General features: G+C 32.9%; 1 protein-coding gene across 2 annotated transcripts in view; it reads left to right on the top strand.

Annotated features, from left to right (window-relative positions):
* Positions 1 to 14,553, top strand: part of LOC123647347 (zona pellucida binding protein) — a 121,353-nt gene that overhangs the window by 266 nt on the left and 106,534 nt on the right. The window contains exons 2-3 of one of the 2 annotated variants that reach the window (XM_045564721.1): positions 1,867 to 1,947; positions 11,042 to 11,167. In XM_045564721.1, coding sequence (XP_045420677.1) covers positions 1,867 to 1,947; positions 11,042 to 11,167 — 207 coding nt within the window. The remainder of the gene's footprint in view (positions 1 to 1,866; positions 1,948 to 11,041; positions 11,168 to 14,553) is intronic. The other variant, XM_045564722.1, reaches the window with a different exon arrangement.

The following is a 14,553-nucleotide window of genomic DNA, read 5'->3' as shown; positions in this document are numbered from 1 at the left end:
ACCCCCTTTATGTAAAGAAACACTGTACTCGCTACTTACACCTGGCAAGAAAGATTTATTTTGTATAGAAGTTGTACAAAGGCAGTCTGCATTTACATAGAAGAGCAAATGACTGGGGAATTAATAACGTACAGGTAGAAGTTTACTAAAACATCCGCAGTTGAAGTTTTAAACTGGTTTGTTAATAAATTTCTTAATTCAGTTTATGGGTCATTGTCCAGCTTTACATTTCAGTGTGTGCACTCTGTAATAATGTAAATACACTCTTTTCCTCCTGTTTCAAAAGGAGTAGGCATCCTGCCGCTTTGAAATTATCTGTGATAGTGGAGCGCCATCTTTTGGTTTTAGATGTAAAATGCGGCCAATGCTCGGACATCTAAATGTTTTCACATCTAAAGAATTGAAATGCTTTTCCATTCTGTTTTCAAAATGTATTAAAGATACTGAGGAACAAACACTGCATAAAGAAATGAGAGTTTAATTTAAATCCTATTTGACTAGGTTGTATGGTTTTGGTTGTATTATTTTGTATTCAAATTCTAGACTTTTAAAAAATAAATCTCAGAATTGATAAAAAAGACGAAAGAGATTTGTTTCAAATGCTAAAAATTGTTCAAATAAGGGAGAGTAAAAAATAAATACTCCAAGAATATAAATGTAGAAGAAATGTAGAGGTTGGCATGGGATAGGGAAGAGAAAGGAGAGAAATGGAGTGGATCGGAGATTACAAGATTTGTTGCAGTCCAGATATCAGGAATCCAAGGATCATTCATGTATGATTATGAGAATAGCCAATACCCTTTAATCACCATGCAGGAGAAAGGTGCTTCCTGAATATGGTTTATGGTCTTGTACTAGGTATGAAAGTGTGTGTTTTCATTTAAAAATTTTACCTCACTATCTTTTGATCCAGTAACACCCTTAGACCTATGAGTGTATAAGAAATAGAATAAGCAGTCAATACCTTAATATGTAAGCTATGACTAATGAAGTTTTCATATTTATGTAGCCTTTTACAGTTTATACAATATTCAGTTACTATAATAGCTCTGTAAGGCTGGAATTAGTAGTCCCATTTGCATATGAGAAAACTGAAGCTCCTAGAGTTTAAAGTGACTTTCTTAAAACCAATAAGTGGCAGAATTAGGATTTAAACTCAGGTCTTCTGGCATTGAATACCATATTTTTTTCTTTGCAGTTTACTCCATCTCTGTTAAAAGTTATTTAGATATAATGCTCTATTGTAGTTTTATACTGCCCCTTGCACTTTTTCTGTTCACACTGTTATGCCCATAACATTTACTCCTGTAAAAGTAACTGATGAATATCAGGATATATTTCACAATTATTACTTGATATTCACTATGCACAGGGTATAGTTTTTGGTATTGATTCTTGCTAAGTTGACATAAACACTGATCCCACTATCAATGGAGCTATAATCTAATAAGGAAAATGATATAAATATAATACATGTAGGATGAGTGTTATCAGAGAGTTGCTAGTGATGTACTATGGCACGTGAGAAATAATAAGGACAAACAGGAACTTTGAAGGAGAAGAAACTTGTGAATTGGGTCTTGAATGGTGGGTGATTGGAACTTTTAAAAATGGAGAGAATATTTAAGTGGATGTAGAAAAAGCCAGAGATAAGATATAATAGAGAGAAGCAGCAGGTAGATTACATTTATCAGAGCATATGAAGGGAAGTAGAGTTGGAATAGAGAAATTATCTGTTAGAGGAGATTGATTTATGGCTTTCCCCTTTAACCAAGATCAAATATACTATAGTATGATGCTATTTGAATATTTTTGAATCTTTTCTAAGGAGGCAAATTGGTGATCATTTCTTTTTGTTCTTAATAGTTGGATATTTGGTTCGATTACCAAGAGCTTTTCGCTTGACCCAAGATACAGTGAAAATAGTGGGATCATCAAATTTTCCAGGTATCCATAAATAGATTTTCTGTAATTTTAAGAAAGTTATTAGCATTTGAAAGATTTCATCAGTCTTGTTCAACAGGCTAAGGTTCCCCAGTTATCCTAATCTTCTAAGGCCCTTTTCCTTCTACAGAAGTGGATTAAAGTTTTTTCGATATACTTAGATTTATCCAGGTTTAATTATGTATGCTATGACTGCTTAAGTATACAAAGAATCATTATTTCTGAAAGTTATATAAAATTGCATAAAGTGTTGTTTACTTTTAATAATTAACTGTAATAGTAACTGTATGTAGTTTAAATATGCTAGAACGTTTTCAAATGAGATCTACAAATCATAAAGATTTTGGATTCGTAAAATTTTACAGTAGTCACATGAGGCATAACAACTACAACTTTCTTTTGCACATTTTTTTTTTATTTTGGTAAAATCACATGCCATAAAATTCTTCCTTTAAAGTGTACAGTTCAGTCATTTTTAGTATATTGACAAGGTTGGGCAACCATCACCATTATCTAATTTCACAACATTTTTATCATCCCGGAAAGAAATACCTTACCCATTAAGCAATGGAAACCAGCCCTGGAAACCACTAATCTACTTTCTGTCTCTATAGATTTGTTTATCCTGGATATTTCATGTAAGTGGAATCATATACTGTATGGTCTTTTGTGTCTGTTTTCTTTCATTTAGTATATAATGTTTTTGAGGTTCAGCCATGTTATAGAATGTCTCAGTACTTATTCCTTGGTATGGCTGAATAATATTCTATTGTATGTGAGCATATGTTTTCACTTCTCTTGGGGTATATACTTAGTACTACAATTTCTGGGAAATGTGGTAATTCTATGTTTAACATTTTGAGGAGCTGCCAAACTCAGCCTGAACTATTTTACTTTCACATCAGCAATGTATGAGGGTTCAAATTTTCCATCATCCTCACCAATACTTGTTATTGTCCATCTTTTTTGATTATAGCCATCCTACTGTGTACGTGAGGTGTTATTGTGGTTTGGATATGCATTTCCTTAATGACGAATGGTGTGTTTCTTTTTATGTGTTTTGTGGCCATGTGGATACATACTTTGCAGAAATGCCTATTGAAGTCCTTTGCCCATTTTTAAATTAGATTATTTGCCTTTTTTGTTGAATTCTAGCGTTCTTTATATATTTTAAGTACTAGACCCTTATCAGATATATGATATGCAAATGTCTTTTCCTGTTCTTTGGATTGTGTTTTCACTTTCTTAATGTGTCCTTTGAAACAAACTTCTAATTTCTGTTTTAAATTTGGTGCTGGTGCTTCAGGTGTCATATCTAAGAAATTATTGCTTAATCAGTGATCACAAAGTTTTATTACTATGTTTTCCTATGAGAGTTTCATAAATTTTGCTCTTACATTTAGGCCTTTGATCCATTTTGAGTTAATTTTTGCATATGGTACAAGAAGAGGCCATACTCATTCTTTAGCTTACAGATATACAGTTGTTTTAGCACAAATGGTGTAAAAGAGACTATTCTTTCTCTATTGAATTGTCTTGGCACCCTTATTTAAAAGCAGTTGGCCACAGATGTATGGGTTTATTTCTGGACTCTAAATTCTGTTCCATTGATTTATGTGTCTATTGTAATACCATTACATTGTTGTCTTAATTATTGGCTTTATAGTAAGTTTTAATCAGTAAGTGTGAGTCTTTCAAATTTGTTCTTTTTGAGATTGTTTTTTGGCTACTGTGGATTCCTTGCAATTCCATATTAATTCTAGAATCAGTTTGTCAATTTATGCAGAAAATCCATTGGGATTTTAGCTGGGATTGCATTGAATCTATAGATCAATTTCAGGAGTATTAGCACTCTAACAATATTAATTCTTCCATTCCATGAACTTGGAGTGTCTTTCCATTTATTTAGGTCTTCTTTAATTTTTTTCAATGATGTTTTGTAGTTTTCCAGTGTATAAGTCTTATATTTCTTTTTGAAGATTTATTCCTAAATACTTTATTATTTTTGATGCTATTGTAAAGGGAATGGTTTTATTTACTTTGTTTTTAGATTGTTCATTGCTAGTGTTTAGAAATACAGTTGATATTTTCATACTAATGTTGTATAAAACTGATGCCAGTTTTCACCATTAAGTATGATGTTAGCTGCGATTATTTATTTATTTATTTGTTTTAGATACCCTTTGTCAGGTTGAGGTTTTTCCTTTCTGTTCCTAGTTTCTTGAGTGCTTCTATTGGGAGAAAGGTTAGGTTTTTTTAAATGCTTTTTCTACATTTATGTAGATCATGTGTTTTTTGTCTTTTATTCTGTTAATATGATGCATTACATTGATTTTCATATTTTAAACTATCCTTGCATTCCTGGGCTAAATATCAGCTGATTATTATGTATAATCCTTTCTTATGTTGCTGGATTTGGTTGCTAGTATTGGCAATATTGGTCTATAATTTTCTTGTGATGTCCTTCTCTGATTTTGGTTTTAGGGTAAATCTGGCTTCACAGAACAAGTTGGTATATGTTCCCTCCTCTTCTATTTTTGGAAGAGTCTGTGAAGGATTGTTGTTAATTCCACTTTGTTTGATAAAATTTCCCAGTGAATCCATCTGGTGCTGGACTTTTCTTTGTGGGAAGTATTTTGATTACTGACTTAAGCACTACTTGTTTTTAGTTCTATTTAGACTTTCTATTTCATTATGGCTTCTGATGAGAAATCAGCTCTTAATTGAGGGTCACTTTTATGTGATGAATTGCTTCTGTCTTACTGCTTTCAATATTCTCTGTTTATGGACTTTGTTCATTTGATTATGATGTATCTGGGTATGGATCTTTTTGAGTTTATCTCAATTGGAGTTTAATCGAGCTTCTTGGATATGTAGATTCATGTTTTTCATCATATTTGGTAAGTTTTTATCATTATTTCTTTAAGTATTCTTTCTGACCTTTTCTCTCCCCTCTTCCTATGACTCTCACTATGCATGCATTGATATACTTAAGCGTTTCCTACAGGTCTTTGGATCATTTATCTCTCTCATTTGCTTTTTTTTTCTGTTTATCAGAATGGATAATCTAAAATTGAGCTGTCTTCACATTTGCTGGTTCTTCTGCCTGCTTAATCTACTGTTGACTCCTTCTAGTGAATTTTTCATTTAAGTTATTATACTTTTATTCTTTCTTTTGGTTCTTTTTTATAATTTCGGTCTCTTTGTTGCTATTTAGTCTTTTAAGAGACATTGTCTCATACTTTTCTTTAGTACATATGAAATGGTTTTCTTTGATCATACATAAAATAGCTAATTTAAAGTCTTTGTCCAGTAAGTCCAATATTTGGTTTTCCTTGAGGACAGTTTTGAATGGTTACTTTTTAAAAGTGCATATGGCCATAATTTCTTAGTTTTCTGCATTGTCTCATATCTTTAGTTGAAAACTTGACATTTAAAGAAATGTAAGGCTGGATGCAGTGGCTCATGCCTGTAGTCCCAGTGCCATGGGAGACTGAGGCAGGAGGATTGCTTGAGGTCAGAAGCTTGAGACTAGCCTGAACAACATAGTGAGTCCCTTTCTCTACAAAAAATTTTTAAAAAAATTAGCCAGGCATGGCAGGTGACTGTTGTCCCAGCTACTTGGGTGGCTGAGGTGTAGGAGGATTGCTTGAACCCAGGAGTTGGAGGCTGCAGTGAGCTATGATCAACTGATCATGCCATTGCACTCCAGCATGGGTGACAGAGTGATTTGTGATTCCCCATCTCTAAAAAGAAAAAAAGAAAAAAGTAATATTGTAACTCTGGAAATAAGATTCTTCCTCCTTTTCAGAGTATTATGTTATTGTTATTTGCTAACATTGTTTAGTGACTGCTGAATGAATTATGTATTCTTTATCATGTATAGCCACTGAAATATCTGCTCAATTATTAAATAATTTAGTTAGGCTAATGATTAGAAAGAGATTTTATTAGACATTTTGAGCCAATTAGTTTCCTAGTCTTTCCTGAGGATCTCTTTGTGGATGTTGTGGCATACCTTTAATTTTTAGCCAGGCAGTTGACAACCCTACCTTATTCACTTTATGCTTTGAAGAACCTCAGTTTTAGCCAAAGATGAGAACTTAAGTCCTCTTGGTCTTTACCGAGCATACACACAGTCCTAGGCATGCACACAACCCTATGCATGAGTGTGGCCTTCTGTTTTCCCAGAAATGTGTCAGAATGATTCAGAGCTCCTGTAGACACGTCATTCCCCAGCTTTCCCTTTTAAGGTTTTTGGTTAGCCTATTATTTTCCCCACTGTTACCCACTGTATCAGGCAGTCGCAAAGTTAAATGGTGGCTTCTAATTGTTTTTGACAAATATCCCTGGGGAAAAGCGTTTTTGCAGTAGGTGAACTCCAAATCAGGTCAAATAAAGACAGTCATTGTGAGTGAGATCAGGGACACTGCCAGACAGGCCAGATAATGGCAGTTCTCTGGGAAGGAGGCTTTCAAATCACTCTCACCTTGCCTGCCCCCTCTACTGGCTGCCTGGCGTCTGGTTCTTACTATGATTACAGACTTGGTTTTCAAGGCTATTGCAGAGCTGGGGAAGGAGAGATGGGAGCAGGGTAAGTTAAAATGCTACAAGCTCACTGTTCTTATGGAATGTATTAGTTTGTTGGGGTTGCTGTAGCAAAGAACCACAGATGGCTTAAACAACAGAAATGGATTGTCTTATAGTTTTGGAAGCCAGAAGTCCAAAATCAAGAGGTTGGCTTGGTTGGTTCCTTTTGAATGTTGTGAGGGAAGAATCTGTTCCAGGTCTTCTTCTTTGGCTTATAGATGGCCATCTTCTATGATTCTTCCCATCCTCTTTCCCTTATATGTGTCTGTGTGTCCAAATTCTCCTCCTTTATAAGGATATCAGTCATATTGGATTTGGACTGAGCCTAACGACTTCATTTTAACTTGATTTGTTGGGTAAAGACTATCTCCAAATAAGTTCATATTCTGAGGTGCTGGGGATTAAGACTTCAACATATAAATTTGTTTGTGGGAGAGGGTTTAATCAACCCATAACAGAGATTCAGTTGTTTTTCTTGAATAAATGTTTGCTGGATTACTGCAAGTCTTTGATTAATTTTTAGAGTCAAAAATGTTTATTCTAACAATTTCTTCTTTTTTCTCATTGGTTTATGAAGGAGATAATTTTTGGAGTTCCTTACTCTGATATTTTTGTTGATTTCACCAAGTTCAACTTTTAAACCTGATTTATAAAATAGTTGTCTGTAACTAATTTCCCTTTTATCTGTTTTGTTATTGGGTAATATTAAATTTTTTTTTTTTTTTTTTGAGACACAGTCTCGCTCTGTTGCCCGGGCTAGAGTGAGTGCCGTGGCGTCAGCCTAGCTCACAGCAACCTCAAACTCCTGGGCTTAAGCGATCCTTCTGCCTCAGCCTCCCGAGTAGCTGGGACTACAGGCATGCGCCATCATGCCCGGCTAATTTTTTCTCTCTATATATATTTTTAGTTGGCCAGATAATTTCTTTCTATTTTTAGTAGAGACGGGGTCTCACTCTTGCTCAGGCTGGTCTCGAACTCCTGACCTCGAGCGATCCACCCACCTCGGCCTCCCACAGTGCTAGGATTACAGGCATGAGCCACCACGCCCGGCCTAAATTTATTCTTAAAAATGGATTACCATTTCAATTCAGCAGGTAGTTCTTATGTTACAAAGTTGATCATTATATGATACTTTGTTGGTTGTGGCTACATAACATGCTGACTGCCTGATTTTTTGTGTGCCTGGAATTTCTTGAGTTTCTTGTGTCATGCAAGATATTAGCATCTGTCTAGGTTGGCTGTTTTTCTGTTCTGTCATCCTCTCTTTAACTTGTTCACCTTTTGCTTATTCTTCTCATTTCATTTCACTCATGCATTAATTCAATGAACGTTTATTTACATTTTTGTTGCACTTTTAGTTTATCCAATTTTTTGTTGAGTATTATGAATGCCATTTTGTATATCTTTTTTTTTTTCGTACCTTCTCAAAAGTTTTCTGAGTCTTATTACATCCTGAAGTAGAAGTTCAGCATTGTAGGACCTGAGCATTCTGAATCTCACTAAAATTGCTTTTCGAAATGGCTATGTGAGTTCACACCTCCTCCAGCAGTGCTTAAGGAATTCCATTTTCTCACATCCTCATCAGCATGAAATTTTACCTAACTTTTCTGTTTTTGCTAAGCTGAGGGTTAAGTTGCCTTTGCCTATTATTTTCCTTGCTGTTTTCAAAGGAGTTACTTTCACATTGTTTATAATCCATTTATAAATACATTATTATCTTTGTTGCAAATATCTTCTCTGTGGAGTTGATATCTGAACTTTGTCCAAGTTATATAGGGTTGGACAGAAATTGTTAATATTTAAGGAATTGAGTTCAGTATTTTTATTTTTGTGCTTTTTGTATTAACATAATTTTTCTATAACCCAAGACATAAAAGTATTATTTTATGTGTTTTTAGACAGTGATTTGCCATGAGATCTTTAATCTACCTGGTATTTATTTTTGTTTATGGTACCAGGTGTGAATCTAAGCTCACCTTTGCATACATATTGAGATAATTTTTAATGATAATTTAATAATTATGTTTTCCTTGGTGACTTTAGGTGCCAATTTTGTCATATATCAGTTATTTATACCTGTCTTTTTTACTGAGACCTACTATTTTTTTGTTCCGACAACAGACTGCACTGTCTTATTTAGTGCAATATATCTCAATAACCCTTTCTCTTGTTACTCTTCTTTGCTTTTCTATGATAGAATTGTTTCAGCTACTTATGAAGCTTTAATCTTTCAGATGTATTTTAGAATCATTATTCAAGAGTTTCTTTAAAAAAATTCTTCTGGGATTTTGCTTATAATTATGTTGATTCTATACATAAATATGGGGATACATCAACATCTTTAAAGTTATAAGTGTACACTTTTATGATTATGGCATTGTGGTCTAATTTTGTATCCTCTGATAGAGTCTGAAAATGTTCCCAGAGATCTTGGATTATAGAGTAACTTCTGTTTACTGTTCTCCAAATGTTATTTTCTTTGCTATAACCAGGTTCAGTGCGTTATTGTTAATGTAGGAGAATATTATTTGTTTTTGTATTTTCATCTTGCATTGGGAAATTCTTCTGGATTCATTACTATTTACTGTGATTGAAATATGCACAGGGATTAGTGGGGGCTAGAGGCAGGGCATGGTAATGGCATGAGGTACTATCAAGCCAAAGCAAAAGGTTATACTTGTGCTGAGTTTCCAAAGATGAGAAGGCATTTAGGTACTTAAATAAGTAAAGTCACAAAAAGTGATGCCAAGTGCTACTTTGGCATGATTAGGGCAGAGGGTGTGAAAATAGTAGGATCAGGAAATCATAATGAGGACTAAAAATTTATGGGGGGAGCATTTATTAAAGAAGTCAGAAAAGAGAAGGCAAATTTAAACTGAGGAAAGTAGGATAGAAATAAGAAAAAGGAGAGCAGAAATTAATGAAAGAAATGACAAAAGAATAATAGACCTGTTGAATGGAACCAAAAGTAATTAATAGACAATTTTTGGCAAATATTTTTATAAGAGAATAAGTGAAAGTACAAAAAAGTGTTATGATATGTGGTAAAATTTAAAAAATCATAACTTTATTCTGAACAATTTTATACTAATAAACCTGAAATGAGTAACTCTCTAGTAAAATATAAATTTCTAAAATACACTTGATGAAATTATGTGGTAGACTAGTAACCAATTAAATTCACTTCATCAGTGGTCAAAAATTTGTTTTCCTATTCCCTCTCTTGCCAAGAAAAAAAAAGGTACCAAACCATACAGTTTTCCAAAAAAAAAAAAAAAAAACCCTACATATTCTTGCAGAAAAAAATCTGTAGAAGAAATCTACCTGGTTCATTTCATGTGTTCACTATAACCTTAGGCGTCTACCTTAATAATAATAAATGCTAACTAATAATGAATACTAAATAAATGTTTATAATGATAAATGCTTGATACTGAAATGGGAAAAGGACAAATGATAATATAAGTAAGTTATACATAGTCATGTATGAACATATTTGCAACAATGATTAGAAAATATTTGCAAATTAAATTTAACAATTTTTAAGTTAAAAAGCATGACCAATTAGATTTATTCCAGAAAGGCAGTCTCTTATAATAATTCAAGCATTTCATTAAAATATTCAATGAGAAAGAAACAAATGACCTCCTCAATCAACATAGAGAAAACATTTCTTAAAATTCAATACCAATTTATGATCAAAACAAATAACCAAGAATATAGGGGATCTTTCTTAATCTGTGTAAGGATATATGCCTAATAGTACATTCAGTAAACATCATGCTTTGTAGTGAAACCTTAGAAGTAATGTCTTTAAAATTAAGGAGAATTTTGATTCTCAAACAATTTTTATTTTACTAGATCATAAAAATCTTTGCATATAGTGAATAAGGAAGAGTTGGCATGCAGTTCTCGAAGGGTTGTTAGAACCTTTTCTGAAAGTTTACTTAAGTAAACTCAAAACAGTGGAATCTTTACTGGGTTCCTTTTGTAATTCGTAAAGAATACTATTTTCTGCTTAATTATCAGGATTCTTTACATTTTAAAGCAAAATGGGACAAAATGCTTAATATTTAAAATCAATCAAAGGAATGTATTCCTCTAAACAATTTATTTATAAATTCTGTTCATGTTTGGTGTCTTTGAAAAACAGATAAGGTATAGATATAGAATTAGCTGAATACTTTATAATCTAATATTCTAAGAATAAAATATTCTTTTAGTGTACATGAGTTATGAATACATTATGCTCAGGTTGATGATACACACACATACATGAACATACTCACATATGCACACACATGCACACACAAATAAATAACATCATGCATTTTTAATATTAGTTACACAGAATGCGATGAAATTTGGTTCTTATCAGCAAGTAATAAGAGCAATAATCCAAAGAAATCCTGTGAAAGCACCTAACCCAAACTACAAAAATGTAAGTCATTATAGAGAAATAAGCAACATAAAATATTATTGAAACATTTTAATATCATATTTTCAGTGAAAGTATATGTCATGCTCCATCAAAGGAGCCCACATGTGTTATGTGTAACTCAACGACTGCGAAATGCCGAACTGATAGACCCATCGTTCCAATGGCATGGGCCAAAAGGAAAAATTGTTTCAGGTAGGATTTTGTTTCAATTATTGCAATTAAGTAGATATATTGGAAATGTACCCAGAATAAATAGAGTGTTTGCATCTCATGTACATTTATCCATTTCTTTAATATTTTTCTTGTGTTTTCCCTTTGGAATTTGATCTAACAATGCAGATGGTGTTACCATTATTCATATATCTTAATTTGATATAAAGACATATTAGAAGATTGAACTGTTTGGAGAATTCTGTAATCATGTATATTCCAAAAGAATTTTCCTTTTTTTTCCCACATAGAAATTACTGTTTGTTTGATTGATTTGAGCAACAATTTTCTCTATTCAACTTCTTATTTTGTTGTTTTGAAATGGATATTTTCCTTTTTTTCTACTGGCTTAGCTCTTTTAGTTTATAGCCTTGCTAAAAAGGCAGACTAATGAGTTTTCATCCTAATGATCTGTTTGATGAAGTACCTGATCATTTTTTCATACTCTCAGATAAAGTTTTTCTTTATTGCTCTATTTACCATGTTTTCTTTTCTTTTCTTTTTTTAAACCTTATTGGTGTTTTGAGATAGTGCCTGTGGATAAAACCTATAGGTTTAATTTTATTATTTTGAATAAAGAAATATTTATACAAAGACTTGCTAAAGAAACATTTATAGGAAATAGTTATTTTGTAATATTTTTTAATTCACATTTTTATGTAGTTGAGGGATCTCAGTAATACATTTCTATAATAGTTATATTGATTCTAAAATATTAATTGCTTAAAAGCTTTAAAGAATTAATCTCTTTAGGTCAGGTTGTGGTTCTTTAAATTATTCAGTATTCATTTAGTGAGTGACTACTTGGTAGATGACATTGTGCTAGGGTTTGTGGGAGATAAAAAGATGAGACATAATCTTTGCTTCACTACAGTAACATAGTAGGAGTGATTGTGCCCATGTGTTCATGAAATCAGCAGGACTCAGTTACAGAAATCCTAAGAGGTTTTTGCAAATACAAATCAGTGAAGTGGTCTAGCTAAAAAAGCACCCAGTACTAGAACTATAATCAAATTCTATTTTTATTGCTCTCTATTATTAGCACATAATATAATACAAACACATATTTTAAATATATTTTACATTTGATATTGAAATTCTCTACATTGAAACGCAGAAACATTTAAGTATTGAATTTTTCTATTGTCACTTGTTGCTTCTTTGATTTGGAAATTGAAATTTGAAACCTTGTCTTCTCTAAGATGCCATGCCAGGTCTTGCTGTTGATATTGCAAAGTATAGTATATAATTCACTTAATTCTTTTAAGTAGGAACAATATGTTATTTTACTTGCTTTCACAATGGAAAAGTAGGTGTTCAGAGTTATAGCTATTTCCAGGTAAGAGTGAAATTGTATTAATACACTGTTTTTAGCTTTATAAAATCTATTCCCAAGGAGTTCTGGTATTCTAACTTCATAATTATATTTTATTTTTCAATGTGATATCACATCGTAGTTACTGCCTACCATAAAGCTTATTAATCACTCTTGTCATTTTTTATGGTAAAGTCCTCATTTTCTTAAAGTTCAAAAAACAGGGCCGAACGCGGTGGCTCACGCCTGTAATCCTAGCCCTCTGGGAGGCCGAGGGGGGTGGATCGCTCGAGGTCAGGAGTTCGAGAACAGCCTGAGCAAGACCCCGTCTCTACTAAAAATAGAAATAAAAAAATTATCTGGCCAACTAAAAATATATATAGAAAAAATTAGCCGGGCATGGTGGCGCATGCCTGTAGTCCCAGCTACTCGGAAGGCTGAGGCGGTAGGATTGCTTCAGCCCGGGAGTTTGAGGTTGCTGTGAGCTAGGCTGACGCCATGGCACTCACTCTAGCCCGGGCAACAAAGTGAGTCTCAAAAAGAAAAAGAAAAAGAAAAAACAGAGAAGCCTTTTTGGACTCTGGCTTAAACTACTTTGCACTTTAGTTATCATTTTATGAATATTCTTAGATTGTTTCCCTGAAATTGAGCCAAAGAAATCATGTAATTATGTAACTACTTGCACATGCTTTTGGAAAAAATATTCACGTTGTTTAGATGTATTGTGAAGCGTAGGGTAGAAGTCTTAGAATTGGTATGTCTCTCTTTTTCTCTGTCTTTTGTTCATTATTTTTTATTTGCAAAGGTAATACATTTATTACAATAAGTTCTGTACCTCCCACCCTAACCCTATTACTATTCTGATGAATTAACTTGTTATATACAAATGTATATAAGATATATACAAGTTATGAAGCACAGTAAAACAAACATCCTTGAACCTAGTATACAAGTTAAGATATACTATTACCAGGACTATTGGACCTCCCAATAAGCTGTCTTAAAATCCCATTCATTTCTCCCAAACACCCCTGTGTTAAACACTGCCCTGAACTTTTACAATATTTATTTCTTTGCTTTTCTTCATGTAATTACCCCCCCCAATTGTGTATGTATTCTTAAAGTGTATATTTTAATTTTTTTTACATTTTTCTTCCTCTTCCCCCAGTTTTATTGAGATATGATTGACAAATAAAAATTGTATATATTTAAAGTGTACAATGTAGTATTGTGATATAGCTATACAATGTGAAATGATTACTACATTAAGCTATTAATATATCAATTACCTCACATAATAACCATTTTTTTGGTGTGATGAGAATTCCTGAGATCTACTCAAGTATATATGATTCATTATTGTTACCTACATTCACCATGCTGTACATTAGGTCTCCAGAACTTATTTATCTTACAACTGAAAGTTTGTATCCTTGTACCAACAACTCCCCATTTCTTCCAACCCCCCAGCCCCTTGTAACTACCATTCTACACTCTATTTGTATGAATTTGACTGTTTTAGATTCCACATATAAGTGAGATTATGCATATGTCTTTCTATCTTTCAGTGTCTGGCTTATTTCACTTAGCACAATTAATCTTATACAAATAATAAACACATGTAATATTTTCCATGCATCAGATACTGTTCTAAACAGTTCACACATATTAGTCATTTAATTTTCACAATGCTTTACAGTAAATATATCCATTTTCTTCATTTTACATATGGGAAAACAAAGGCATCAAGAGAATAAGGTACTTTCCTAAAGTCATATGTCTTTGAAGTCTGACTTCAGAGTGCATAGATATAATTTCATTGAGGTAGGAACACATTATTTTGTGAGTTTTGGTAGTTTGTGTTTTTCAAGGAATTTGTCCAACTTGTTGGATTTTTCATCTTGTTGAATTTGTGTGTGTAAAGTAGTTTGTAATATTTTCTTATTGTCTTTTTTAATGTATTCAGGGTCTATAGTGATGTGCCCCCATTCACTCTTGATGTTGGCTATGTCTTCTTTCTTTTTTTTTTCCTCTCTGGCTATGTGTTCAACGG

Source organism: Lemur catta, chromosome 11 (genome assembly GCF_020740605.2).
Source record: "Lemur catta isolate mLemCat1 chromosome 11, mLemCat1.pri, whole genome shotgun sequence".
In the NCBI taxonomy this organism is placed as follows: Eukaryota; Metazoa; Chordata; class Mammalia; order Primates; family Lemuridae; genus Lemur; species Lemur catta.
This window is presented reverse-complemented; position numbering and strand designations above follow the sequence as displayed.